Source organism: Triticum dicoccoides, chromosome 5B (genome assembly GCF_002162155.2).
Source record: "Triticum dicoccoides isolate Atlit2015 ecotype Zavitan chromosome 5B, WEW_v2.0, whole genome shotgun sequence".
In the NCBI taxonomy this organism is placed as follows: domain Eukaryota; kingdom Viridiplantae; phylum Streptophyta; class Magnoliopsida; order Poales; family Poaceae; genus Triticum; species Triticum dicoccoides.
This window is the reverse complement of record NC_041389.1, coordinates 483,259,386-483,285,279: the sequence shown is the minus strand read 5'-3', so window position 1 is coordinate 483,285,279 and position 25,894 is coordinate 483,259,386. Positions and strand designations below refer to the sequence as shown.

The following is a 25,894-nucleotide window of genomic DNA, read 5'->3' as shown; positions in this document are numbered from 1 at the left end:
ACACTTCCTCCATAGCCCCTTCCTTTCTGTTTTAAAATTTTTTGTCCTGCATTGTTCGTGTATTTAATGGCGACTGCGGCGGCCACCCGCGCCGTCGGCTTTCACCGCCGGCTGTCGCTAGATGCAAACTACCTGGATGGTTTGGTGGCGATGGAGCCGCTAGATACATGCTTTCTCGCGTGCCTTCTCCTTGCCTTTGCTCTTCCCAGTGATGCGGACCCAGGAACAGAGTCCAACCCTCTCTCCTTCTGTTTGTTCCTTCTTCTAATTGTTCCTTGGTGTTCTGCATGCTCTTTGACAAACTTCAAATTTTTGTTTTTATGTCTTAGTGTGTCCGGTTTCAATTCCCATGTAAGAAGATCCTTCTAAGGAAGGCCAAGAATTGGTACTGAAATTCTGAATATGCATATGTACAAAGAACCTTGAATTTGTCCAAGTGAGCATGACATTGATTCCGGTTCTGTGGTATTTGTGTCTAACTTAATTCATCTTGGCACCTGGTCAAAATAAATAAATTCATCTTGGCATGATTATTATGTGGTTCAAGTGCTAATCAAGTGAGCTGACCATTTAGTTTCTTCATCACCATGCTAATAGTAGATTTGTGCCATGCTATTAGGAATAACATCTTGTTTTGTCAACCGGTCTCTAGTAAATGAGAAGTTCACTCTTTGTTTACACTTGTGACTAAAACACATTTGGTTGCCTATTGTAATTTCTGTTTTCAGATTTTGGCATGTTATTCTCGAACATATTATGGCGCCCGATTTATTTCTGGAAAAAAAATTCCCCTTTCTCGAGAGTCCATATTCACTATTAATTTATGAAAGTCAATTTTCATGTTGTTTAGCCTACAATGCTCCTAAAAGTATTACATGGCACGTGGAGCGCAGGGTGAGTGCCCATGTTAGCAATGTTGTGTTCCTTTTTCAAGATTTAGGGTTTAGTTTGGTTAAGAAAGCTTGTTGCACTGTATTAACACTTTGAGGATTAAAGCTGCGCTTGAGTCAGTTCGAATATTGTACAGTTGATCTATCCTGTTTATTAGGAGTTAGATCCAAAAAGCTAAGTTATATGTGATAAAATTCAACTTATGGTCCTTCTATATTATGGTTTGTAATTTGTTACGGTCTTAGGGAAAATATCTCTCACATATATTTGGACCCATACAAACTATTCAATTTTTCTCAATTACTGTTTGGATTTTTCAAAAATAGTCTAAGTATATGTAAGGCTCTAGTAATTGTTAGAGAGCTCGGCATTTCCTACCGCACCGGGCCACCGGCCCATGTTGGCCGTGCAATTCTGCATATACCGCCGGAAATGGTGCCCCCTTCCCCAATCCCCGTCCTTGCGCCCTGCCCGCGGTGGTGATCCAGTGAGCCCCCTCCTCCACCATGGCGTCGCCCTCGCCCTCGCCGCCGCCGTCCAATTCGGGCCTCCGTACACGCCTCACCAAGGACCGACCGCCCGCCCCGTCCCCGTCCCCGCTCGCAGCCGTCTCCAGCCACGCCGACCGCGACCGCATCATCGTGAGCCCTTTCTCCACCCTCCTCACTCCCCTACACTAGCCCGCCGCGGCAGAAGGAAGTGCTGCCAACTCGGGCACGAACGTTTCTCCACGCCGCCGTAAATTCGAGCTGTCTGCTTGGTTCGGTCGCAGGGAGTGTTCCGGAGCGCGCTGTGCAGGGCCGAATCCCCGGAAGCTTTCGCCCTCCAGGCGCTCCAGGAAGCAATCAAGCCTCAGGTATACTTAACACGCAATGAGACATTCTCCGCCTGCGGCCCTTTTGGTAGCTGATGAGTTGATAATAGACTAGCCATTCCTTTTTGCTTCGCTGCATTTGGTAATCATTGAGTTATGTTGTTGTGTTACAAAAGCTAGCATTCATGTGTTTTAAGCCGGTTTCTCATCTGATCAAATCTGGCAGAAGCAAACGGTGCTGGTTCTAGAGGAGAACCAGTACTTGGAGAATGCTCTCCGGAGGCTGCTGCAGGAACTTGTCGTAAGCTTCTTTAACGCAGACGTGGCCACGCTAATATTTGTTCCAAAGTGATGTGCACATTTATCATTTTCTGGGTCATAGCCTCAGTGTTGGAACATAACACTATGTAACTAACGGTTTTCGTCAAATATGCACGTACGGCCCACTAAACGTTTCTACATTTTGGTCGATAACTGAAGGCTAGCTACCCCAGTGAGAGGAATTGATGTACTTCTTATTTGCTCATCATACAATCCTAGAGACTAATCTTGACTGCTGATTCTGTCTTATAATTATTTATACTCTAGTCATCTGCAGTTCAATCTGGTAAAGGAGTCATGCAATGTGGAAACTCAGTGGATAGCGGAGAAAGTAGTTGCATGATAACACGCCTTCTTGGTCAGTCACAATTCTTTCATCAATCTTGGTCAAATATTTCTATTCCCAACATTGGCTTCTGACCACTCGTTAGAGCTTGTGCAGTGTTTATTTTTAATCTGATGAATTAAGTTTTGCTTGTTCTGTCAGATATGATGCTTTACCTTTGTGAAAGAGGACATGTTGAGGCTGGTATGGTATTCCAGCTCTTAGAAGATCTGACGGACATGTCAACTATCAAAGATTGCAAACATGTCTTTGGGTATATCGAGAGCAAACAGGATGTCTTGGGGAAGGTAATAGTTAATTTGCAGATTGTACTCATTTTTAATGGTCTGTGCTGCTGCTATGGCACACATGATGTATGTTCATAGTTTTCTAAATGGATTGTCATTTTGGGTTATTTCTAGCAAGAATTATTTCGGCGTGGCAAGTTGGTTATGCTGAGGACATGCAACCAATTACTCCAAAGACTTTCAAAGGTTTGATCTGGTTATTTCGTTGTGCGTAATCTTTATGCTAATTTGTTGTAGTTATCATGCTTTCAAGATTAGTTTCTAGGATTGCCGGACATCTTATTTGCTTCTAGCACTAGGTCTGTCCTTTTTCTTTAATCATACTAGTGATTAAATTGAGACTGGTGGGTGGTTGTATCTACTGCCAAATTGAAAAGTGTGTTCAGTAAAAGCTTTGCTAATGTCACCTTTATTGTGTGATAATCTGCTATTGGTTTTGTCAGTGAAATAGTTTTGAAGTTTAACTTCAGCTAGCTTCTGAAGGGTACTCCTTTTATTTTCTTGGAGTTTCGCCTGGTATAAAGTTTGTGCTCTGTACTACTATTCATATATCTTATACTTTGAAATTTCAGTCAAACGATGTGGTCTTCCGTGGACGAATTATCATGTTTCTGGCACATTTCTTCCCGTTGTCAGAGCGTTCAGGTTTGCATATTACATCTTCCACCATTCTAGCTAGTTTGGAGCCCCCCTTACTGGCAAGGAATTATAACTGTCACTACTCATTTTCCTTTTTCTATTTTTCTTCATCAGCTCTCAACATCAAGGGAGTTTTCAACATATCAAATGAAACTAAGTATGAGAAAGATCCCACCGCCGGTTAGTACAGTTATCCTGATAAAAATATCACTCCTATGTTATTCATAGTTTTTAAGGTTACTTTGCAAATTTACCCTGTATTTCCTATCTTCCTGCAAGTCTCCTGCAAATGCTAGCATTCCCTAATGCACCTTTGTATGCCAGGAATTTCTGTTGACTTCAACTTCTACCAGACCTTGTGGAGTCTTCAGGTTGATATATTGTACTTTGTTAATCTCTGGGATTGACAATCATCATTATACCTCCCGAATGTCTGTTAATTTCTCAACACCAGGTTGTTTTGATGCTCAACTTTGGGTCGTATTTTCATTCTAGGAGCATTTCAGGAACCCAGCTTCGACTACTACAAACCCAACAAAATGGCAAAAGTTTGCTTCTAATTTAATGGTACACTCCTTCATTTGACATGCATTTTTTTTTCCTTTTTCTAGTTCAATGTGTTTGGTCTGGACTTCTGATTGATGTTAACTAATAACTGAATCTCAGGTCGTGTTAAGCACATTTGAATCTCAGACTCTCTGTAGTGCTGATGGAAAGCATAACAATACTGAGCAGGAGGGGGATGCTGCTTCCAATATTAAGTACCTTACTAGCAGTAAATTGATGGCTTTGGAGGTAATTTGTTAAGCATCTGACATTAGTTTTTTTGTTGAGTGTTCATTATTATCGTATAGCCATATAACATTCATTATTTGCAGTTGAAGGACGCAAGTTTTCGATGCCACATCCTTGTCCAATGCCTTATATTTTTTGATTGTCTGAAGGTACACAAATTTGGAATTTAGTTGGCACTGCAACATCAGTTTGTGCCTATCGTACATTCTTGTTCAAATTTTGTCAAACATTCAGGGGTTTCTCTTTATCTGTTCTTTTCGTGATAAGCAACATGTTTTTGTACTCCGAATAACTGCAGAGGCAAAAAAAAATAGCACTTCCCCTCTAAATTTCTGATGAATTCGTTGCATCCTGGTTTTGTTTATTTATACGCATATAGCTTGTCCTCTGTCCAAATCAAGTGTACTAGACCTTATTTATTTTGCAGAATGTGCTATGTGACTGCACGTTCGCCACATTTGGCATTACAACAAGTTACTTCTTTCTCCGCTTTCTCTCTTCCATACAAGTCTCATCTGCCCGTGTTCCGCACTGGCCAGCTTCTCACTGTTTTGAATGACACTATCTGTTGAGAAGGCGACGCAATAACTAAATTTCTCACGTACCAAGCTAAGGGTAACTATAACCATAGTTGGTAAAACATTACTGTCACTTACAGTTGCAGCTGTTGCCTGTGCCTTAATACATGACCCATGCAGTAGCAATAGTTGGAAGGAAAGTTATAAACTAATGAAGACTTGTATCAAGGTTACTTGTTTGTGGGGTAGTGAAGTGTGAACTGGAAGATACTTGCAAAATCTTCCAAACATCATAGACAACAAACACCCCATTTTTTCCTTATTTCAGCTCAGTTTCTTGCCATTACTTAACCTTCTACTATCTGTGAGGCGTGGACTACTAAAATTATTATGTTCTCAGGCGCCTGGAAAGAGTGACAAGGAAGGTCCATCCGAGAGCATGGTAAGCAATAAAATAACTTGACTGTTTATTCCCCATGTAGAATTATTACGTATTTCTTCTAAGTTATAACTCAAATACCATAGGCATGAACATCTGGAACAATTTAATTCAGTAATTGTCAACGCTTTAGTATATTCATGTCTCTCTACATGGCCGTTGTTAAAATATCGTGACATCTTCAACAGCTATGTGCGTTCTATAAAATCCTTTTTTCATGGGTGTATGACTCTGCAGTGCAGATATTTATACCCCTATAGGTTACCTATGTTGGTAGGACAAATTGTTATGACCTATTATATATATATTTACAATGTTTAATTCTGCCTCCAAGTACAGATAAATGTTTATTGCATAAGTGCAAATATAATCATTTTTGTTTAAAATAAGGTGTTCCATACTGTAAGTTGTGCTAGCATGAAAGTCACTAATTAGTACCACATGTCAACAAATATAACTGGGCCAACCTTGACTGCCTGATTCAATAAACTGGGGCATAGTGGTAGTAGTATAGTAAATCAGGGATTCTGATTGTCTTTGTCATCCTTTGGTTCCTTTGAGAGACTTCTTGAACCATCATTCAGTTATGAGTTAAATCTGTGTATTAGATAATCTCTCATCTCATTTCCTCTTTGACCAGAAAGAGGAAATCAAATCCTGTGAAGAGCGTGTTAAGAACCTCCTGGAGATGATTCCACAGAAAGGGAGGGAATTCCTACGAAGCATTGAGCATATTGTTGAGCGGGAGAGAAACTGGGTACCATTTTGCTGCATTGTACCACTCTTATACTTTTAATATGGGAATTGTCACCACCAGTTCTCGTTCCTCTGGCTGTCTTTTGAAAAGGTTTGGTGGAAGAGAGATGGATGTCCAGCATTTGAAAAACAAACTTTTGAAAAGAAGTCGGGTCAAGCTGGAGTCAGGAAACGGTATGCTACTTGCTTTCTTCAGACATTGAAATCTCATTTAAACATACACTGTATAACTTCTTTTTTTCCAATCGGGCTCTCATCCCTTTCCATTAATCACTTAACGGAAATATTCAGTACAACTCTTTTTCACACAACCAGCAACAACCCATACACTGTGTAACTGTTTGAAAGACAAAACGATTTGATTATTAACCAAAGACCTGCAAGTATTGATCATGTTGTTGTTGATCAATTATATATCCGGTTAAGTACTTTTGTTGCTAATCATGTACTGCTTGTTAATTCGTTCAGAGCCTGGTGTGACTGGGTACATGTAGCGGCAAACACCTTTCTGTGAATTATTGTGAAGCAAACATATGGAGTTTTATGTCTAGCTTGTTCCACACTAGTCCAATATCGTTATTTTTTCGCGCAGGAATTAATAATCTGTTGTGAGTTTTGGAATCTGTTGCAGTTATTTGGAACTTTGTATTATTCACTTCTGATTAAGGGAGAAGCAGGGAATCAACATGAATATCAAGTCGGATCTTATTCATGTTGATTAATGTAGTTAGATGGGTTGTTATATATGCATGAAGTTCATGTTGGAATAGATACTGACATCGATTTCGATTTTCTCATTGTAATTTCATGTTCTAGATTTGTCTAGGAAAAGTGTAAATTACACAAATTTATTTCGGAAATGGTGCATACATTCTTTGACCTTACGCACCTCCCATTTACTGTACCAGTATTTGTAGTACGATTTTTTTAACCAGAAAGTCCAGCCCCAATTCCAATTTTAATAGTCTTATTTTGTGATAAAAAGAGAATTTAGGGCAATGGTAATACTGTACAGATTGGTGATATAATTATGTCATGCTCTACTGCTCTCTAACTATTTCATATTCTGTTTTCCTTCGTTGCAGTAACCCAAGGTGGAGGTTGGGAAACAAAGAACTTGCCCAACTGTGGAAATGGGCAGAACTAAACCCTGTATGTTTTAGCTAGAACTTCCCGTTATTATCCTATTACCGAAAAAGGCTTTCGCCCCGCTTTATATATAAAGCAAACCGCCACAGAGCACACATACAGAGTCAAGTCCACACACACACACCCAAGTCTCACGACAAAATACATAGGTTCTGCTGAGGGCACAGCTCAACAAGCCCAGAAAAACAAAAAACAGAACACGCCGGACGAAGGAAGCATCTAGTCTGGTTCCGGCGGAGGCGGAGGAGGCAGCGGTGACAGGCAGACGGCCATCGAGCGGAGGTCGGTGATGAAGGCTGAGATGGCGTCGCGGTCCGGGGGCGGCTAAGCGGCCGCCAAAGCTGCAAGAAACCCGAGAGTTTGAAAAGAGCGTCGGTAGCTCGCCGAAGAGGGGTGCGCTGAATCACAAGCTTATTGCGAACAGTCCAGAGGGTCCAGGCGAGAACCTCAATCTCAAGCCACCTAATGTGGCGAGAAGTCACGGGGGACAACTGGAGTTCGGCAAATAGGTCCGGGAAATTGGTGTGGCACCAATTTCCACCGACAGCTTCGCGAAAGCAGCTCCAAAGGAACTGGGCGGATATGCAGGAGAAGAAAATGTGGTTCGAGTCTTCGGGGACCCCACAGAGCGGACAGATGCCAGTACCCGGGCCATTTCGCTTGCGAACCTCCACCCCGGACGGGACCCGACCGCGAATCCATTGCCACATGAAGATACGAATCTTCAGGGGTACGCGGATGGACCACACCATCGAGAGGGGAAGGGGGCGGAGGATGGGGCAATGGCCAGGTATAGCGACTTGGTGGAGAATTGACCCGACGGCTCAAGGCGCCAGCGCACCAGGTCTGGGCCACCATCCACCCTTGGCTCATGGAGAGCAACACAGTCAAGCAACTCACGCCAGGCGGCGGATTCCAAGGGACCAAAAGGCCGTCGGAAAGCAAGGCGCCCTAAGTCAAGAAGGGCCCTATCAACAGAAATCAGGGGATCGACGGAGATAGAGAAGAGGCCGGGGAAGCGGGCTGCAAAGGGAATTATTATCCTATTTCAAGGAGCAACAATGCATTAGGCACAAAAAATGCGTCAGTTAGGCCTTTTTTTTGTTTTACTGTCCAATTTTACTTCTATATAAAAATGTTAAAAGAGTCTGAGTGGGGACACTCAATTAGGGCAGGGATTTTGTACAATTTTTCTGCAAGTTAATGAGTCATTAGTTGACTGACCTACAGAGTATTCATAAAAAAGAATCATCCAATTCCCTATATGTGCCCTTAGTCACATTTTTCTTCTGTTCAATTTTTGGAAACCCACATCTTATTTGAATTGAAACTGCAGACTGCTTTGACTGATCCTGACCGAGTCCGCACACCATCAGTTAGAGAATATTGGAAGCCACTTGCAGAAGATGTAAGCTCTTTACTTTTTCTTTCATAGTTACTTTGCACCTATGGTTCATTCATCCTTTTGTAACTGCGATAACTTATCAGGAGTGCCTTCTAATACTGGGTTAACGTAAACTTGCAGATGGACACATCTGCCGGAATTGAGGAGGAGTATCACCACAAAAGTAATCGTGTAAGTTCAAATCCCAACGCAATTATTTCTCGAGCGTTTGTCATACTAAAAGTTGATCGAGGTAGCACTCCCAGTAAGTTAATATGCATCACATCATAAGTCATCCTTATTTAAAGCATATTGCGCTCAGCTCTCCATGGAGCCAAAGCAAAGCATTCTCTGAATAAGTTCTGCTAGAATGAATGGACAAAAAAAACATTGGTGTTATCATCATTTTGGTAGATGCCATAGAAATTCACCCTTCTCATATTTGCTGATTTGTGTGAGGATTGATATAGGAATTTAATGCGTCATTGTGCCTACATGTTCCATCTTCGAAGGAAATATGGAAGCAGGCATCTGTTTCCAACTATTAAAACTCAGGGCTTAGCTCATGATCGTCCTGACACAATGCTGATGTGAACTTCTATCTGTAGATAACAAAATTTTGTTGACGTAGTCTTGTCCCGCACAAAGATAGGGATGGTTCTAATCACCTTAAATGGAAACGGAAAGGCCTGTAGCTTTTATCAATGGCTCAGTGGTCCTCAATTCATGGACACCGAATTCAAGAATGTAATATTTGGGTTCGCATATGTGGCCTGACGTCAGAAACAGCATTTCATTTTTCTTTTGAATATGTTTGGTGGTTCCAAGAGCAACAGTTGTTTGACAGGTTTATTGCTGGAAAGGTTTACGGTTTCAAGCCAGACAAGATTTGGAAGGATTTTCTCGAGTATGTGTTTTGTTTCTGCTATACAGTCTCTCAACACAAACATACCTATTTTCTATTATTGTGTAATGCATTCATGTGCTCCTGAGCGAAGAATTTTCTTTTGAAATTTCATAAATAAATATAATGGGAAAAGAAAGATGTGCATTTGCCAAAAACTTGTGCTGGCAAACATTTGTGCAAACACGGCGTCCATGTTTGTGTGCTCTTCAAGAGAAACCAAATTTGTACACTCATTATTGCATCCGTTATGTTTTTATGTAGTTCCAAAATTGGTATACTTTTGCATAGCTTTAAGGTACTAATTCACATGCTTTGTCTTTTTTTTTTGAAGAATTAGTGACAGTGGGAGAGGCTCCCACTGACTTTGTATTACTCACAACATAACAGTTACAAGTGTGTTACAATGGGTTTTAGGCCCCCCGGCCGTAAGGGTTGCAGAAACAAAAACTAGCGGTCCAAACTTACAATGAAATCAGAGAGAAAAGGATGAACTTTCTCAGGACAGTTATGGATCACCAAACCCAACAGATGTTTGAACCTAGCTAACCACGCGACGAACGAGCGCGGGATCCCCCTGAAATGTTGGTTGTTTCTTTCCATCCACAGGCTCCAAGCAGCAAGCAGGAAGATATCCATGAAAAGCGGCCGACGCCAGCTCTCTCTCCCACCATGCAAGATGGCTAGCCTATTGGTTCCTCCTGGCCAGGTCAGACCAACCTTACTCTAGCATTGTTTGGCAAAAGGGCACGCGAAGAAGAGATGTTCCACGGTTTCCTCTGGCGGGTTTTGGCAGAGCATGCAAGTGTAGTTGCCCCCGGCTACAGCAAAGTGCCGCCGCTTCAGCATGTTCCTGGTGTTCAAACGATCGACCATAAGCAGCCACCCAAACATCTTAAACTTGATCGGGCATTTGGATTTCCATAGCCATCCAAAGGCCTCATCAGCTTTCACCTGCCTGAAACAGTGGTTGTAGTACTTCTTTGACGAATAACGTCCTAGGTCACAGACCCAAACGTCGGGCGAGCCGTTTTCCAGACTGACATGCGAGGACCCTTGCTGTATCTCTCTGATCTCCTCCCTAGCCTGGACCAAAAGAGGCAGACTGAAGATCGTGGCTGGATCAATGGTCCTGAGAACCATGGCAACGGAGTCATCCTCGTTCAGAGCATAAGAGAAGGCTCGCGGATGCGTGTCCATCAATGTGGAGCCAGTGTCACTAAACCAGACATCTTTCCAAAACAGAGAGCTGCATCCATCCCCGGGATGACCTTGGCGACCCCACGGAAGGTTCCACTGAGCTGCATTACGTCTTTCCACCAGAAGGAACCCACTGGCTCAGTGGCGTGCGGCACCTTGTTCGGGTAGTACGCCTCCCAGACTAGCTGAACCCAGGGCACATCCTCACGATTGTAGAACTTGAACAAGTACTTTAGGAGAAGCGCGGCATTTTGTATTTTGATATCAATAACACCAAGGCCACCACACCGTTTGGGTCGACAGACAAGCTCCCAGGCAACAAGGGAGTTGGATTTGATCCCATCATCAGAATTTTTTGCCCAGAGGCAGTAGCGGCGCAGTTTGTCAAGGTGCTCAACCACTTTAGGGTGCAGCTTGATCGTGCACATTGCATAGATCAGCATGGAGGTGATCACCGAATTGACCAGCGTCAATTTGGCCCCCGACGACATCAGCGATAGGGCAGTGGATGTTTTCCTCTCAACCGAGTGTACCAATGGCATGAGATCGAGAACACTCGTCCTAGTCGTCCCCATGGGGAGACCAAGGTAAGTGAACGGCAGGGTGCCAACAGAGCAGCCAAACACCCCTGCCAACCCACTAGCACGCTGGTGGTCGACATTAATGGGTATGAGGGTCGATTTATGGAAGTTGATCTTGAGTCCCACCGAGGCCGCATAATCCTCCAAGATAAGTTTCATGCGGGCGGCCTGTGTAGGACAAGCTTGCATAACCAGGATTGTGTCGTCAGCGTATTGCACCACCGGGAAGTCACCCGCATTTTCACGAGGAATGGGAAGCTCCAGCAAACCCTGAGTGTACGCGTCATTGATCGCAGCTTGGAGTAGATCAGCCGCAAGGACAAAGATCATTGGTGAGAGAGGGTCACCCTATCGCACGCCACACTTGCATTTGAATTTCCGGCCAGGAACACCATTTAAGAGGACTGACGAAACTCCCGAGCCAAAGATCGTTTCCATCCAGCCTAACCACCTATCATCAAAACCCATGTGTTTCATAACTTCCAACATGGGGGCATGTTCAATCGTATCAAAGGCCTTGGCAAAATCAAGCTTAAGCAATATAATCTCTCTCCCAGACGAGTGGCATTGATGAATATATTCGTACGACCACGCGAGACAATCCTGGATGGTCCTACCTTTGATAAATCCATATTGGTTCCTGTGTATGATTTTTAGAATGACTTTCTGCAGCCGGTTCGCCAAGATCTTTGTAATGACTTTCAGACAACAGTTCAGTAAGGTAATTGGTCTGAAATCATTAGCCATTTCCGGAGAGGATATTTTTGGAATCAGGGTGATATATCCCTTAGTAATGCTAGTGATGTCAAGTCCCCCAGCATGGAAAGCGTGACAGAGGTCATAGAAATCTGACTTGATGATTTGCCAGCACTTCTTAAGAAAGCAACCATTAAAACCATCCGGGCCGGGGGCTCTGTCATTCGGCATTTCCTTAACAACAGCATCTATTTCATCAGTAGAGAAGGGCGCACTCAGTTGGTCCAGCCCATCAATCTTGCGGATGATCCTAGAGAGATCAAACTTCATGCTGGTAGGTTTAGAAGAACCCAAACGATCCTTGTATGTATTGAACAGGACCCCCTCCTTGCCAACATGATCATGAATTTCGACCTCGCCAACTCTAAGCATGGCAATAGCATTGTGCCTATACCTCTCTGTGGCCAATGACTGAAAGAGCTTAGTATTTTCGTCAGCAAAGCGAAAATACCTGATAGTACATCTCTTTCGCCAGTACTCATTCTGGCATTTGAGCAGGGCTAGTAAGTGGGTTTTCAATATCTTCCTGAAGTTTGACTCCTGGACATATAAAGGTCGTTTGTCCTCAAGGGTGTCCATGATGGCCAGAGTCTCATTACTGTTTTGAATCAGAACTTTAAGTTTCGAGACACCCTTGCTCCATCGCTTGAGATCATATCTCAAGTTTTTTAGTTTTTTGCATATTCGCGCCGCGGCATTGGGTGCGTGACATGTTTTAGACCATGAGCTAGCAACAACCTCCATGAACCCATCATGATTAGTCCAGAAATTCTCAAACCGAAAAAGCTTGGATCGGGGGATACTTGATTCAATTGTGACCGTGCACGGAATGTGATCGAACACTGGTTTCCCCAAGGGCAGGACCATTGTGTTTGGATATGAGGTGGTCCAACAAGACGACGAGAAGAACCAATCCAACTGTTCGAGCAGAGGATCATCCTGCATATTACTCCAGGTGAATGCTCGGCCTTTCACAGGTAATTCCATGAGCGACTGTGCACGGATGAGCTCGTTAAATAACAGCATGTCCGTAGCGTCACCCCCAGGTTTGTTTCTGTTATTCGTGGATCGAATAAAGTTGAAGTCGCCAAGAATTAGCCAGTTTTCATCATCAGGGATATTCAAATCAAAAAGCTAGTTCGTAAAATCCACTCTACGCTGACCAGAGCAGGGGCCATAGACATTGACCAGATTCCACGAATCATGCGACTGCGTGGCCACAAAAGAAATCCCAATGGCAAAAGAATCCACAAACCAAGATGTGCCCGTAAACACAGCACTATTCCAAATGACAATGATGCCACCAGAGGCACCCACTGATGGCGCAAAAACAAATTTATCGAAGCGCTTAGGGCAGAAAGTCTTAATAAAGGCAAGATCGAAGGATTCACGTTTAGTTTCCTGGATACATGGCACAGAACAACCGCTAGTATCAATCGCATTCCTAATAGCCAAAAGTTTTGCATCAGAGTTTATGCCTCTGATGTTCCACGAGAGCACATTCCATGATTTATTCATCGGAAGGGAAGACTTTAGTCTTCATCCGCCCCCGATGAGCGCTGGTCATCCAGCAGCTTCTCACAGGAGAGGGCTTCCGGAGCAATTCCATAGTTGCTTCCCATCCGTTGAAGATCCTCGATCGGTGTTGGTGGGGGGCAGGCAGCATTGGGCACCTGCATAGGAGCAGCAGCCAAAGAAACATCATTGACAAAAGGAATCTCACGTGGTTTCACCCTTGACTTGGAACGCTTTGTGTCTGGAGCATGGTTGATTTTGAATCCATCATACTTGTTGGATCGATTGCTCCGTCTGACAGTAGTGGTGTCCAAAGGCACTAACACATTGCGGTGTTGAGTAGCATTGAACACAAAAGAGGATGCAAGCACCTGAAGCGCAGTAGGCTGGTCTGATGAAGGCACTATCTGAGATTCCACCTCTGCCGAGACGAGCTGCGTGATAGCCTTGAGGCCAGGAGAGTGTTCAGGCAAATCCCAATTCGCAGCAATCAACCGAGCCCTGGGTTTAGGCGACAGCATAGACGATGGAACAGCAATTGTCCCCCACTGAATTGCAGTAGCAAAGATCCTTGAGAAGATGTCAGGTTCAGGCACCATACACTCAATCCAAGCTGCAGCAGTGGCATTAAGATGATTCTGAATACTCTAAAAATGGTTTAGGGGCAACATCAAAGGAGAAGTATGTTGAAGGGTGATAGCTGGTGTATATATACGCTTGAGCATACCCCCAATCCAAAGCAAGAACTCGTGATCAACTGGAACCTGAAGAAAAACAAAACTTCCCCCAGCCCTGACGAACTCCAACCTAGCTGCAGGGTTGCCATTCATAAATCCATCAGCCAAAGCTTCCACTGCCTGAAACTTCGAATCAGATGACCAAATGTCAGATAGATTATCCTGCACATTATGCTCCGGATCCACACCATCCATGAGAGACGGACCATCATACTGAAAGAAGGTCCTGAAACTGAACCCAGTGTAAGGTGGAGGGATCACAGGCCACACGCCCCACCCATTTTCCTGAACATCCTGAGCAGGTTCCGGGGCATTCCAGGCAGCCTCATTCAAAGCATCCTGAGCCGCCATCTCATCAATTCTTGCTTGCTGCATGAGGGTGTAGTAAGGAAGCTGGTATGGATGTGGAGATGCATTCAAAAGCAGGGGAACATCCTCATTACCAACCAAGTTTGGTACAGTATTTCTACCATTCAGAACATAAACAGGCACCGACCACGAGCGAGCAAGACCCGACAGTAAACCAACCCTGGTAATCACAAGACTATGCGGCACCTCAGCAACATCTTTGATATGACATTTAACAAGGATTCTAGCGTTGTTCTGTCCCGGACGGGGCCAGGCAAGCATCATCCCAAAGTGTGAGGCAGCCTTATGGACATAATGCTCAGTTTGATAGTCCATTGGAAAAGCAAGAAACATGACCCAAACTTCATATTCAAAGGCAGGCACGCGCATATTGATACTCTCATCATGCGGAACTAGGGAGAAAGTGGAATCATCGGTCAAAGCATGCGGTCCTTCTCTAATGGCAGCATCTCTACTCTCCATATCCGCAAACACAACACACCCAATCCCCAGCGGGTAAACAAAATCATCTAGCAGTTCATACTCTAAATCTCCAACGATAATGCGGCAGACCTCAGCTAGCCAGAACTCCTTCTGATGATCAGGGACCGGAGGGTTGACGGAGACAATGACGTACCTATCGTGGTTCATAGGCGGATCATCCACCACCATAACGTGACGTTGGACCCGGTGAGCAGGCCCGCGATCAAAGGTGGATCCATCCGGAGCGAAGGCAAACGGGCTCACGGGGAAGTTCGCCAAGGTAGATGGAGCCGGGGGCTGCGGCGGCTTGAGAGATTTCGCCGGAGTAGGAGGTGGTGGATTCTTGCTCACGGTCGAAGGTGAGAAGAATCGAGATGGTGGAGGCGTGGGTGTAGAACTCGAGGAGAGCGTCGTCTCACCCGATTGGGGTTTTTGGCAGGCAGAATTGACTACACCCTGACCGGGTAGGCGTATCGTCAAGCAATGGGGGTTAGCCACGTCCGCGTGGTGCGGGATTATCTGTTTCCGTTTCCATATGCAACCACCATGCGGATCCCTAACAACACGGGCCATACCAACATCCACAGAGTTACCAACCTCAGGTTCATCCGCAGCAGCCCGAGGCAAGATCCTCTCCGATTGTGTTAGATTTTTTCTTTTCCAAGCCCAGCGAGGGAGAAAAGCACAAGTCGTAAGCTTACGTGACTTGTGGCCCAGTCGATAGCAGAGAGAACAACGACGAAGCCCAGGACAAAGCCTAGTCATGCGGTCAACCGCAGAACATGCATTACACGGAAAGCCCAAAGGGTCCGGGCCCACTTTGCATGGCACATGCTTATGATCATCAGTACGTGTAGTCGAGCAAGCGCAGGCGCCAGAGTCATCCCCACAACGCTGACAGAAAACTCCAGTGCAGGAATCATCAACATGGCCAAGACGATCACAGAGAGAACAATGCAAAAGTCTTTTGTAAATGTATTCCTTGGTGGGGACTGACGAAATTTGCACCATAAGCTTAACATTATCATTATCGTATCCGGCCTGCCAGCAATCCAGAACAGAAAGAAGTTTCTCATCCGGAATTGAATCCCATAAGCCCACAATATATCCTTCCCCCTGAATAGATGGCAACCTTCCAGGAATATCGGGAACAATAGGTAAAGATATGGAACCAATCCGAAAAGAATCCGGAGAAATCGGAGACGAAAAACTACCAAAGGAGATCCGATCTGAAGGCTCGCCGGAATGCAAGTCCGTCGGCGGCGGAGTGAAACCCAATTTTTGCAGTACTGGTAATGACGCGGGATCCAATGGTAGTTTACTCTAGTTAGAGAGCCACTTAGATTTAATCGCCGGACCAGGTGAGGAAGCCAAACCAGTTAGCTCAGAATCAGCGTGCCATGAGGGGAGCCGTGGGCGTGAATTCCCAGAACGATGAAGATGAAAGTGGCAGATAAAGTCCGGTCAAATACGGTCTCTTAACCCAAAAATGAAATGCCCCACACGATTTGAGGCCACTGAAAATCGAAAATGTCGACCACCCAGTCGCAAAACATTGAAACCAGCTAAAAGACCTCCAATACATGACTGAAGGGCCAAACCCACCGAATCCACCGAGAGGGGAAAATAAGCCGAGGAGAAGGAAACTTCAAGGAAGAATTCCTTGGAGCCGGGGTTAGGGACGAAGTGGACCGTAGATCCAAACCTTGCACGCACCTGTGCCTCAACCTTGAGGCCGGGGGAGAAATCCCAGTGGAGGAGGCCATCCATTGGGGACGTCGGGAGGAGATCGTAGGGTTAAACCCTAGAATCGCCATGGGAGTCGCCTGAGGTGGGTGGAGGTGGGAGAGTCGCCATCTATTGCAAGATTAGTTGACTAGAAGCTAAGCTAGACCCATGGAGGCGATGAGCGTGAGCATCAGCCGGCTGTGCCAGATGGTCCACGACGCCGGCCTTTCACATGCTTTGTCACAAAAACAAATGTATGAAAACACCATTTTATACTTCTGGGAGCACAAAATCTGTGCGATCATGCCTACTTCTGAAGTTTTCCATGTTTTATTATCAGCTAACTGGCCACCGCCTGATCGCAGTTTTGTGAAGACGGGATCGAGGGGGTTGTACCTTGAGAACTCCTGCCACGAGACGTTCATGCCAAATTCAGCCCCAGGTCCGCTGAGAAGGCTAAACGACCTAAGCGGGAAGACACAAAAGGCGCTTCGGCTCAACCCAGAGAGCCGCAGGTACTTGGAGCATCTTGTGGAGCATATATTTGGGCTTAGTTGTTGCCTTGTGTGTTGATGTCCATCTCGTGCCTTGGCTATGGAATTCTTGGTCGTGAAGATCGCCGCGGCCACACCCGAGACCGACTGTGGCGGTAGAGGGACTTGCCAAGAAGAAGGTGCGGTGCAGAAGGATTCTGATAACGCGGCCGTAACAGAGGATCACCGGACCTGAATACGGGCTGAAGCTGAAGATGATGGCGAAGATAACGTGAAGACTGAAGCCTGCACATAGTAGAGACCCTCGCCATAAGTTTTTTTCCCGTCCTGTAAGGACGTGTTTGGTTGCGTGCATCTATTTTTGCCACTTTGCATATTTGTCTTAGTTGGGTTCGGTTGAGCAAATGCAGGGAAAAAACCATCATCTGCACATTGTTTGGTTGCCTGCATACCCTAGCTGCGATGAAACTCAAGTCGCGTTGTTTGGTTGCGGGCTTGCTTAGGCAGAAATGCAAATGAGGCTGTTTGGTTAGATGCAACACATGTTGTCTGATAACCTCCTTTCGGAGTGGTGACTTACGAGCACTTTAGCAAGCACGACATAGATAGCAACGAGTTCAACATAGTGCCACATAATTAAACAAAGTCTTAAACAAACAATCTCATGTTAAGCAAACTAGGTAAGAGTAAACTTTCTAGGCATCCATGGTGAAGGCCACGTCGTGCTTCTTGCACTTTGTCACTGCCTCCACGTCGTCTTTGTTGAAGATGATCACCTTCAGGGTGTCGGGAGTCAGTAGCTTGAAAATGACGAGGTACCTGATCTTGATCTGGTGAACAGCGGAGAAGGGGTCCAACCCTTATCAAGGGTGACCCTATTGTCGATCACCCGGACCGTCACCCTCCAGGTGCAGCCGGTGTTGCTCTTTAACTTGAATTCCTGAGGGATGGCAGAGAAGTGCTTGGTGAAGTCAAGAGGCATCGGCAGACACTCCAGCTTCAGTGCAAGGATGACCTTGCAGGGGTGGGTTGGCCTGGCCTCCTTATGGAAATGGCCGAAGTTCCTCACCCGCCTGGGATTGCTGGGAGCTCCACCACCTCATTGCCCTGCTCTTTGGCCGACACAACCTCCTTGCCCTTCTCTTCGGCCGACACTACCTGCTTGCCCTTGGCGTTCTCCGTAGGAGTGTTCTCGATCTACATTATTATGAACAACATGAATGAAGGTTAATGAAAAGCACAAATGCAACACGCCATAGCTGCTAATCAGCATTGATTCATCTCACCCACCTAGTCCAAAGCCCCTATTTATCCAACACCGCGTTCCAATACCTCTCTTGGTCTTCCATCCTCTTCCACAGCTCTGTCTCACCGCCTCAGCATCACCATGAACCCATCCCCAACCCCTTCCCCTGGGGCATTGGATGGAGGGCTTTCTTTCCTGGATGGTGACCGCACCAAGTTCGCCAAGATCATGGAGGTGTTCTCAGTTCACGAGCATCGAGGAGATGCAAAAAGAGGCAGACATTGTGGTGATGAAGGTGACGAAGGAGGAGTTGAAGACGATGATACCTGACCTAGTGAAAGGCACTATGTCAGTGGACACACTATACTGGGCGATGGATTAGGCCAAGTTCGGCGATCCTGTTCAGAGGCCAGATGGGCAAAGTGCAGGCTCGTCAGGCCTCCTTGTGCCCAACCGGCCGCCTCGGTGGTGTCGGAGGACGACCACAAAGCGATGGAGTTGGGGGTTAGGGCACCGGCACTAGATTACCATGCAAGGCCCATCGTTCTGGACAAAGACGATGAGGAGGAGATGGTGGATGATGTGGTGGAGCCAGTGGTGGACAACAACAAGGCTACAAGGCCCCGTCGCTCCAAGCACCTCCAAGGTTGTCGCGTCTAGAATGTTTAGGTGCTCGTAAGGTTGATTTACCCCCATTTCCCAACCCCCTTGTACTCAAAATCACCATATGAACCCTAAAATCCATCGGTAATGCCATCATTGAACTACTGCCGAATCGAATGCGAAAATCCAATTCCCCAACCCCCTTGTATTCAATACAATCTGTCACACTAGAATCGAATGTGGAAGTCCAATCTAAGGCATGAGTTCAATGCAGGTAATCGAAAGAGAGGGCAAGGGCTTACCACCATTGCCGAATTCCTATCAGTGCGGTGGTGAAGCCAGTGATCGACGTCGATGCTCGCATTGCAATTCGTCACTCCGCTGCTCTTCGCCACCGGTATGGGAGTGGGGAGAGGGGAAAGAGAGCGGCGAAGGAATGTGAGGAAACAACGCGACATCTCAAGAACGCCTCCTCGCGTGCAGCCTCCGCCGCCCACGTACCACGAGTGGCATCGCTCGGGCCTGACTGTGAAAAAACGGCCAATTTGGCCGTTCCCCCTGAGCTAGACCCAGAGGTGCTTTAAGGTTCGTGCATGCCGACATTTTGATGCGACCTAGGCAACCAAACATCCCATTTGAAAGGATCGATATAGTTGACTAGAGGGGGGTGAATAGGCAACTAACAATTTTTAGCTTTTCTTTACCAAATTAAACTTTGCATCAAAGTAGGTTGTCTAGATATGCAACTAGGTGAGCAACCTAAATGATGCAACAACAAGAAGCATGTTGGAAATATGCCCTAGAGGTAATAATAAAAGGATTATTATTATATTTCCTTGTTCATGATAATTGTCTTTTATTCATGCTATAATTGTATTATCCGGAAATCGTAATACACGTGTGAATACATAGACCACAATATGTCCCTAGTGAGCCTCTAGTTGACTAGCTCGTCGATCAACAGATAGTCATGGTTTCCTGACTATGGACATTGGATGTCATTGATAACGGGATCACATCATTAGGAGAATGATGTGATGGACAAGACCCAATCCTAAGCATAGCACAAGATCGTGTAGTTCGTTTTGCTAGAGCTTTTCCAATGTCAAGTATCTTTTCCTTAGACCATGAGATCGTGTAACTCCCGGATACCGTAGGAGTGCTTTGGGTGTACCAAACGTCACAACGTAACTGGGTGACTATAAAGGTGCACTACAGGTATCTCCGAAAGTGTATGTTGGGTTGACACGGATCGAGACTCGGATTTGTCACTCCGTATGACGGAGAGGTATCGCTGGGCCCACTCGGTAATGCATCATCATAATGAGCTCAAAGTGACCAAGTGTCTGGTCACGGGATCATGCATTACAGTACGAGTAAAGTGACTTGCCGGTAACGAGATTGAATGAGGTATTGGGATACCGACGATCGAATCTCGGGCAAGTAACGTACCGATTGACAAAGGGAATTGTATACGGGGTTGCTTGAACCCTCGACATCGTGGTTCATCCGATGAGATCATCGAGGAGCATGTGGGAGCCAACATGCGTATCCAGATCCCGTTGTTGGTTATTGACCGGAGAGCAGTCTCGGTCATGTCTGCGTGTCTCCCGAACCCGTAGGGTCTACACACTTAAGGTTCGGTGACGCTAGGGTTGTAAAGATATTAGTATGCAGCAAACTGAAAGTTGTTCGGAGTCCTGGATGAGATCCCGAACGTCACGAGGAGTTTCGGAATGGTCCGGAGGTAAAGAATTATATATGGGAAGTCGAGTTTCGGCCATCGGGAAAGTTTTAGGGGTCACCGGTATTGTACCGGGACCACTAGAAGGGTCCCGGAGCTCCACCGGGTGGGGCCACCCATCCCGGAGGGCCCCATGGGCTGAAGTGGGAGGGGAACCAGCCCCTGGTGGGCTAGTGCACCCCCCTGGGCCCCCCTCTGCGCCTAGGGTTGGGAACCCTAGGGGAGGGAGCACCTCCACTTGCCTTGGGGGGGCAAGTTTCCCCCCCTTGGCCGCCGCCCCCCTAGGAGATCCCATCTCCTAGGGCCGGCGCCCCCCCTGGGGTCCCTATATAAAGAGGGGGGTGGGAGGGCAGCCGCACCCTAACACCTAGCGCCTCCCTTCCCCCTTGCTACACCTCTCCCTCCCGTAGTCGCTTGGCGAAGCCCTGCCGGATCCCTGCTGCATCCACCACCATGCCATCGTGCTGCTGGATCTTCATCAACCTCTCCTCCCCCCTTGCTGGATCAAGAAGGAGGAGACATCATGCTGACCGTACGTGTGTTGAACGCGGAGGTGCCATCCGTTCGGCGCTAGGATCTCCGGTGATTTGGATCACGACGAGTACGACTCCCTCAACCCCGTTCTCTTGAACGCTTACGCTCGATATACAAGGGTATGTAGATGCACTCCTCTCTCTCGTTGCTAGATGAACTCATAGATTGATCTTGGTGAGCGTAGGAAAAAATTTATTTTATGCAACATTCCCCAACAGTGGCATCATGAGCTAGGTCTATGCGTAGTTCTCTATTGCACGAGTAGAACACAAATCTGTTGTGGGCGTAGATGTTGTCAACTTTCATGCCACTACTAGTCTTATTTTGCTTCAGCGGTATTGTGGGATGAAGCGGCGCGGACCGACCTTACACGTACGCTTACGTGAGACAGGTTCCAACGACTGACATGCACTAGTTGCATAAGGTGGCTAGCGGGTGTCTGTCTCTCCCACTTTAGTTGGAGCGGATTCGATGAAAAGGGTCCTTATGAAGGGTAAATAGAAGTTGACAAATCACGTTGTGGTTATTCGTAGGTAAAAAAACGTTCTTGCTAGAACCCTATTGCAGCCACGTAAAAGATGCAACAACAATTAGAGGACGTCTAACTTGTTTTTGCAGCAATTGCTTTGTGATGTGATATGGCCAAAAGTTGTGATGAATGATGAATGATATATTGTGATGTATGAGATCATGTTCTTGTAATAGGAATCACGACTTGCATGTCGATGAGTATGACAACCGGCAGGAGCCATAGGAGCTGTCTTAATTATTGTATGACCTGCGTGTAAATGATTTAACGCCATGTAATTACTTTACTTTATTTCTAAACTGTTAGCCATAGTAGTAGAAGTAATAGTTGGCGAGCAACTTCATGGAGACACGATGATGGAGATCATGGTGTCATACCGGCGACGAAGATGATCATGGAGCCCCGAAGATGGAGATCAAAGGAGCTATATGATATTGGCCATATCATGTCACTACTATTTAATTACATGTGATGTTTATTATGTTTATGCATCTTGTTTACTTAGAACGACGGTAGTAAATAATATGATCCCTCATACTAATTTCAAGAAAGTGTTCCCCCTAACTGTGCGCCGTTGCTAAAGTTCGTCGTTTCGAAGCACCACGTGATGATCGGGTGTGATAGATTCCTACATTCACATACAATGGGTGTAAGATAGTTTTACACATGCAAAAACACTTAGGTTAACTTGACAAGCCTAGCATGTACAGACATGGCCTCGGAACACAGAGACCGAAAGGTCGAACATGAGTCGTATGGAAGATACGATCAACATGGAGATGTTCACCAATGATGACTAGTCCGTCTCACGTGATGATCGGACACGACCTAGTCGGCTCGGATCATGTAACACTTAGATGACTAGAGGGATGTCAAATCTGAGTGGAAGTTCATTAAATAATTTGATTAGATGAACTTAATTATCATGAACTTAGTCTAAAATCTTTGCAAAAATGTCTTGTAGATCAAATGGCCAACGCTCATGTCAACATGAACTTCAATGCGTTCCTAGAGAAAACCAAGCTGAAAGATGATGGCAGCAACTATACGGACTGGGTCCGGAACCTGAGGATCATCCTCATAGCTGTCAAGAAAGCATATGTCCTAGAAGGACCGCTAGGTGAAGCACCCATCCCAGAGAACCAAGACGTTATGAACGCTTGGCAGTCACGTGCTGATGATTACTCCATCGTTCAGTGCGGCATGCTTTACAGCTTAGAACCGGGGCTCCAAAAGCGTTTTGAGCAACACGGAGCATATGAGATGTTCGAGGAGCTGAAAATGGTTTTCCAAGCTCACGCCCGGGTCGAGAGATATGAAGTCTCCGACAAGTTCTATAGTTGTAAGATGGAGGAAAATAGTTCTGTCAGTGAGCACATACTCAAAATGTCTGGGTTGCACAACCGCCTGTCCCAGCTGGACATTAACCTCCCGGACGAGGCGGTCATTGACAGAGTCCTTCAGTCGCTCCCACCGAGCTACAAGAGCTTTGTGATGAACTACAATATGTAGGGGATGGTGAAAACTATTCCTGAAGTATTTTCAATGCTGAAGTCGGCAGAGGTAGAAATCAAGAAAGAACATCAAGTGTTGATGGTCAATAAAACGACCAAGTTCAAGAAGGGCAAGGGTAAGAAGAACTTCAAGAAGGACGGCAAGGATGTTGCCGCACCCGGTAAGCCAGTTGCTGGAAAGAAGTCAAAGAATGGACCCAAGCTTGAGACTGAGTGCTTTTATTGCAAAGGGAAGGGTCACTGGAACCGGAACTGCCCCAAATACTTAGCAGACAAGAAGGCCGGCAACACTAAAGGTATATGTGATATACATGTAATTGATGTGTACCTTACCAGTACTCGTAGTAACTCCTGGGTATTTGATACCGGTGTCATTGCTCATATTTGTAACTCACAGCAGGAGCTGCGGAATAAGTGGAGACTGGCGAAGGACGAGGTGACGATGCGCATCGGGAATGGTTCCAAGGTCGATGTGATCGCCGTCGGCACGCTGCCTCTACATTTACCCACGGGATTAGTTTTAAACCTCAATGATTGTTATTTAGTGCCAAGTTTGAGCATGAACATTGTATTTGGATCTCGTTTAATATGAGATGGCTACTTATTTAAATCTGAGAATAATGGTTGTTCTATTTATATGAGAGATATGTTTTATGGTCATGCCCCGATGGTCAATGGTTTATTATTAATGAATCTCGAACGTAATGTTACACATATTCATAGTGTGAATACCAAAAGATGTAAAGTTGATAATGATAGTCCCACATACTTGTGGCACTGCCGCCTTGGTCACATTGGTGTCAAGTGCATGAAGAAGCTCCATGCTGATGGACTTTTAGAGTCTCTCGATTATGAATCATTTGACACATGCGAACCATGCCTCATGGGCAAAATGACCAAGACTCCGTTCTCCGGAACAATGGAGCGAGCAACCAACTTATTGGAAATCATACATACTGATGTGTGTGGTCCAATGAGCGTTGAGGCTCGCGGAGGATATCGTTATGTTCTCACTCTCACTAATGACTTAAGTAGATATGGGTATGTCTACTTGATGAAACACAAGTCTGAGACCTTTGAAAAGTTCAAGGAATTTCAGAATGAAGTAGAGAATCAACGTGACCGAAAGATAAAATTCTTACGATCAGATCGTGGAGGAGAATATTTAAGTCACGAATTTGGTACACACTTAAGAAAATGTGGAATCGTTTCACAACTCACGCCGCCTGGAACACCTCAACGTAACAGTGTGTCCGAACGTTGTAATCGCACTCTATTGGATATGGTGTGATCTATGATGTCTCTTACCGATTTACCGCTATCATTTTGGGGATACGCTCTAGAGACAGCTACATTCACTTTAAATAGGGCTCCGTCTAAATCCGTTGAGACGACACCGTATGAATTATGGTTTGGGAAGAAACCTAAGCTGTCGTTTCTAAAAGTTTGGGGATGCGATGCTTATGTCAAGAAACTTCAACCTGAAAAGCTCGAACCCAAGTCGGAAAAAGCGTCTTCATAGGATACCCTAAGGAAACCATTGGTATACCTTCTACCTTAGATCCGAAGGCAAGATCTTTGTTGCCAAGAACGGATCCTTTCTGGACAAAGAGTTTCTCTCGAAAGGAGTAAGTGGGAGGAAAGTAGAACTCGATGAAGTACTACCTCTTGAACCGGAAAGTAGTGCAGCTCAGGAAGATGTTCCTGTGGTGCCTACACCGACTGGAGAGGAAATTAATGACGATGATCAAGGTACTTCGGATCAAGTTGCTACTGAACTTCATAGGTCCACAAGGACACGTTCCACACCAGAGTGGTATGGCAACCCTGTCCTGGAAATCATGTTGTTAGACAACGGTGAACCTTCGAACTATGAAGAAGCGATGGCAGGCCCAGATTCCAACAAATGGCTTGAAGCCATGCAATCCGAGATAGAATCCATGTATGAAAACAAAGTATGGACTTTGACAGACTTGCCCGATGATCGGCGAGCGATAGAAAACAAATGGATCTTTAAGAAGAAGACAGACGTGGATGGTAATATTACCATCTATAAAGCTCGACTTGTCGCTAAGGGTTATCAACAAGTTCAAGGGGTTGACTACGATGAGACTTTCTCTCCCGTAGCGAAGCTGAAGTCCGTCTGAATCATGTTAGCAATTGCCGCATACTATGATTATGAGATATGGCAGATGGACATCAAAACGGCATTCCTTAACGGCTATCTTAAGGAAGAACTGTATATGATGCAGCCGGAGGGTTTTGTCGATCCTAAGAATGCTAACAAGGTATGCAAGCTCAAGCGATCCATTTATGGGCTGGTGCAAGCATCTCGGAGTTGGAACATTCGCTTTGATGAGATGATCAAAGCGTTTGGGTTTATGCAGACTTATGGAGAAGCCTGCGTTTACAAGAAAGTGAGTGGGAGCTCTGTAGCATTTCTCATATTATATGTTGATAACATACTTTTGATGGGAAATGATATAGAACTTTTGGACAACATTAAGGCCTACTTGAATAAGTGTTTTTCAATGAAGGACCTTGGAGAAGCTGCTTACATATTAGGCATCAAGATCTATAGGGATAGATCGAGATGCCTCATAGGTCTTTCACAAAGCACTTACCTTGATAAGATATTG

At 45.5% G+C, this 25,894-nt stretch overlaps 1 protein-coding gene across 3 annotated transcripts in view; it reads left to right on the top strand.

Moving 5' to 3' along the window:
* Nucleotides 1-17,045, top strand: part of LOC119310997 (THO complex subunit 1-like) — a 17,704-nt gene extending 659 nt beyond the window's left edge. Inside the window, exons 1-20 of one of the 3 annotated variants that reach the window (XM_037586623.1) lie at nt 60-1,532; nt 1,664-1,747; nt 1,932-2,006; nt 2,304-2,384; nt 2,514-2,659; nt 2,774-2,845; nt 3,232-3,304; nt 3,413-3,478; nt 3,623-3,669; nt 3,794-3,865; nt 3,965-4,093; nt 4,177-4,242; nt 5,012-5,053; nt 5,691-5,807; nt 5,898-5,980; nt 6,892-6,958; nt 8,292-8,363; nt 8,481-8,531; nt 9,187-9,246; nt 16,957-17,045. In XM_037586623.1, coding sequence (XP_037442520.1) covers nt 1,289-1,532; nt 1,664-1,747; nt 1,932-2,006; nt 2,304-2,384; nt 2,514-2,659; nt 2,774-2,845; nt 3,232-3,304; nt 3,413-3,478; nt 3,623-3,669; nt 3,794-3,865; nt 3,965-4,093; nt 4,177-4,242; nt 5,012-5,053; nt 5,691-5,807; nt 5,898-5,980; nt 6,892-6,958; nt 8,292-8,363; nt 8,481-8,531; nt 9,187-9,246; nt 16,957-16,992 — 1,683 coding nt within the window. In that variant the 5' untranslated portion in view covers nt 60-1,288 and the 3' untranslated portion in view covers nt 16,993-17,045. Of the gene's footprint in view, nt 1-59; nt 1,748-1,931; nt 2,007-2,293; nt 2,385-2,513; nt 2,660-2,773; nt 2,846-3,231; nt 3,305-3,412; nt 3,479-3,622; nt 3,670-3,793; nt 3,866-3,964; nt 4,094-4,176; nt 4,243-5,011; nt 5,054-5,690; nt 5,808-5,897; nt 5,981-6,891; nt 6,959-8,291; nt 8,364-8,480; nt 8,532-9,186; nt 9,435-16,956 lie in introns of those variants that run through there. The other 2 variants (XM_037586624.1, XM_037586625.1) reach the window with 2 other exon arrangements.
* Nucleotides 17,046-25,894: the final 8,849 nt, after the last annotated feature.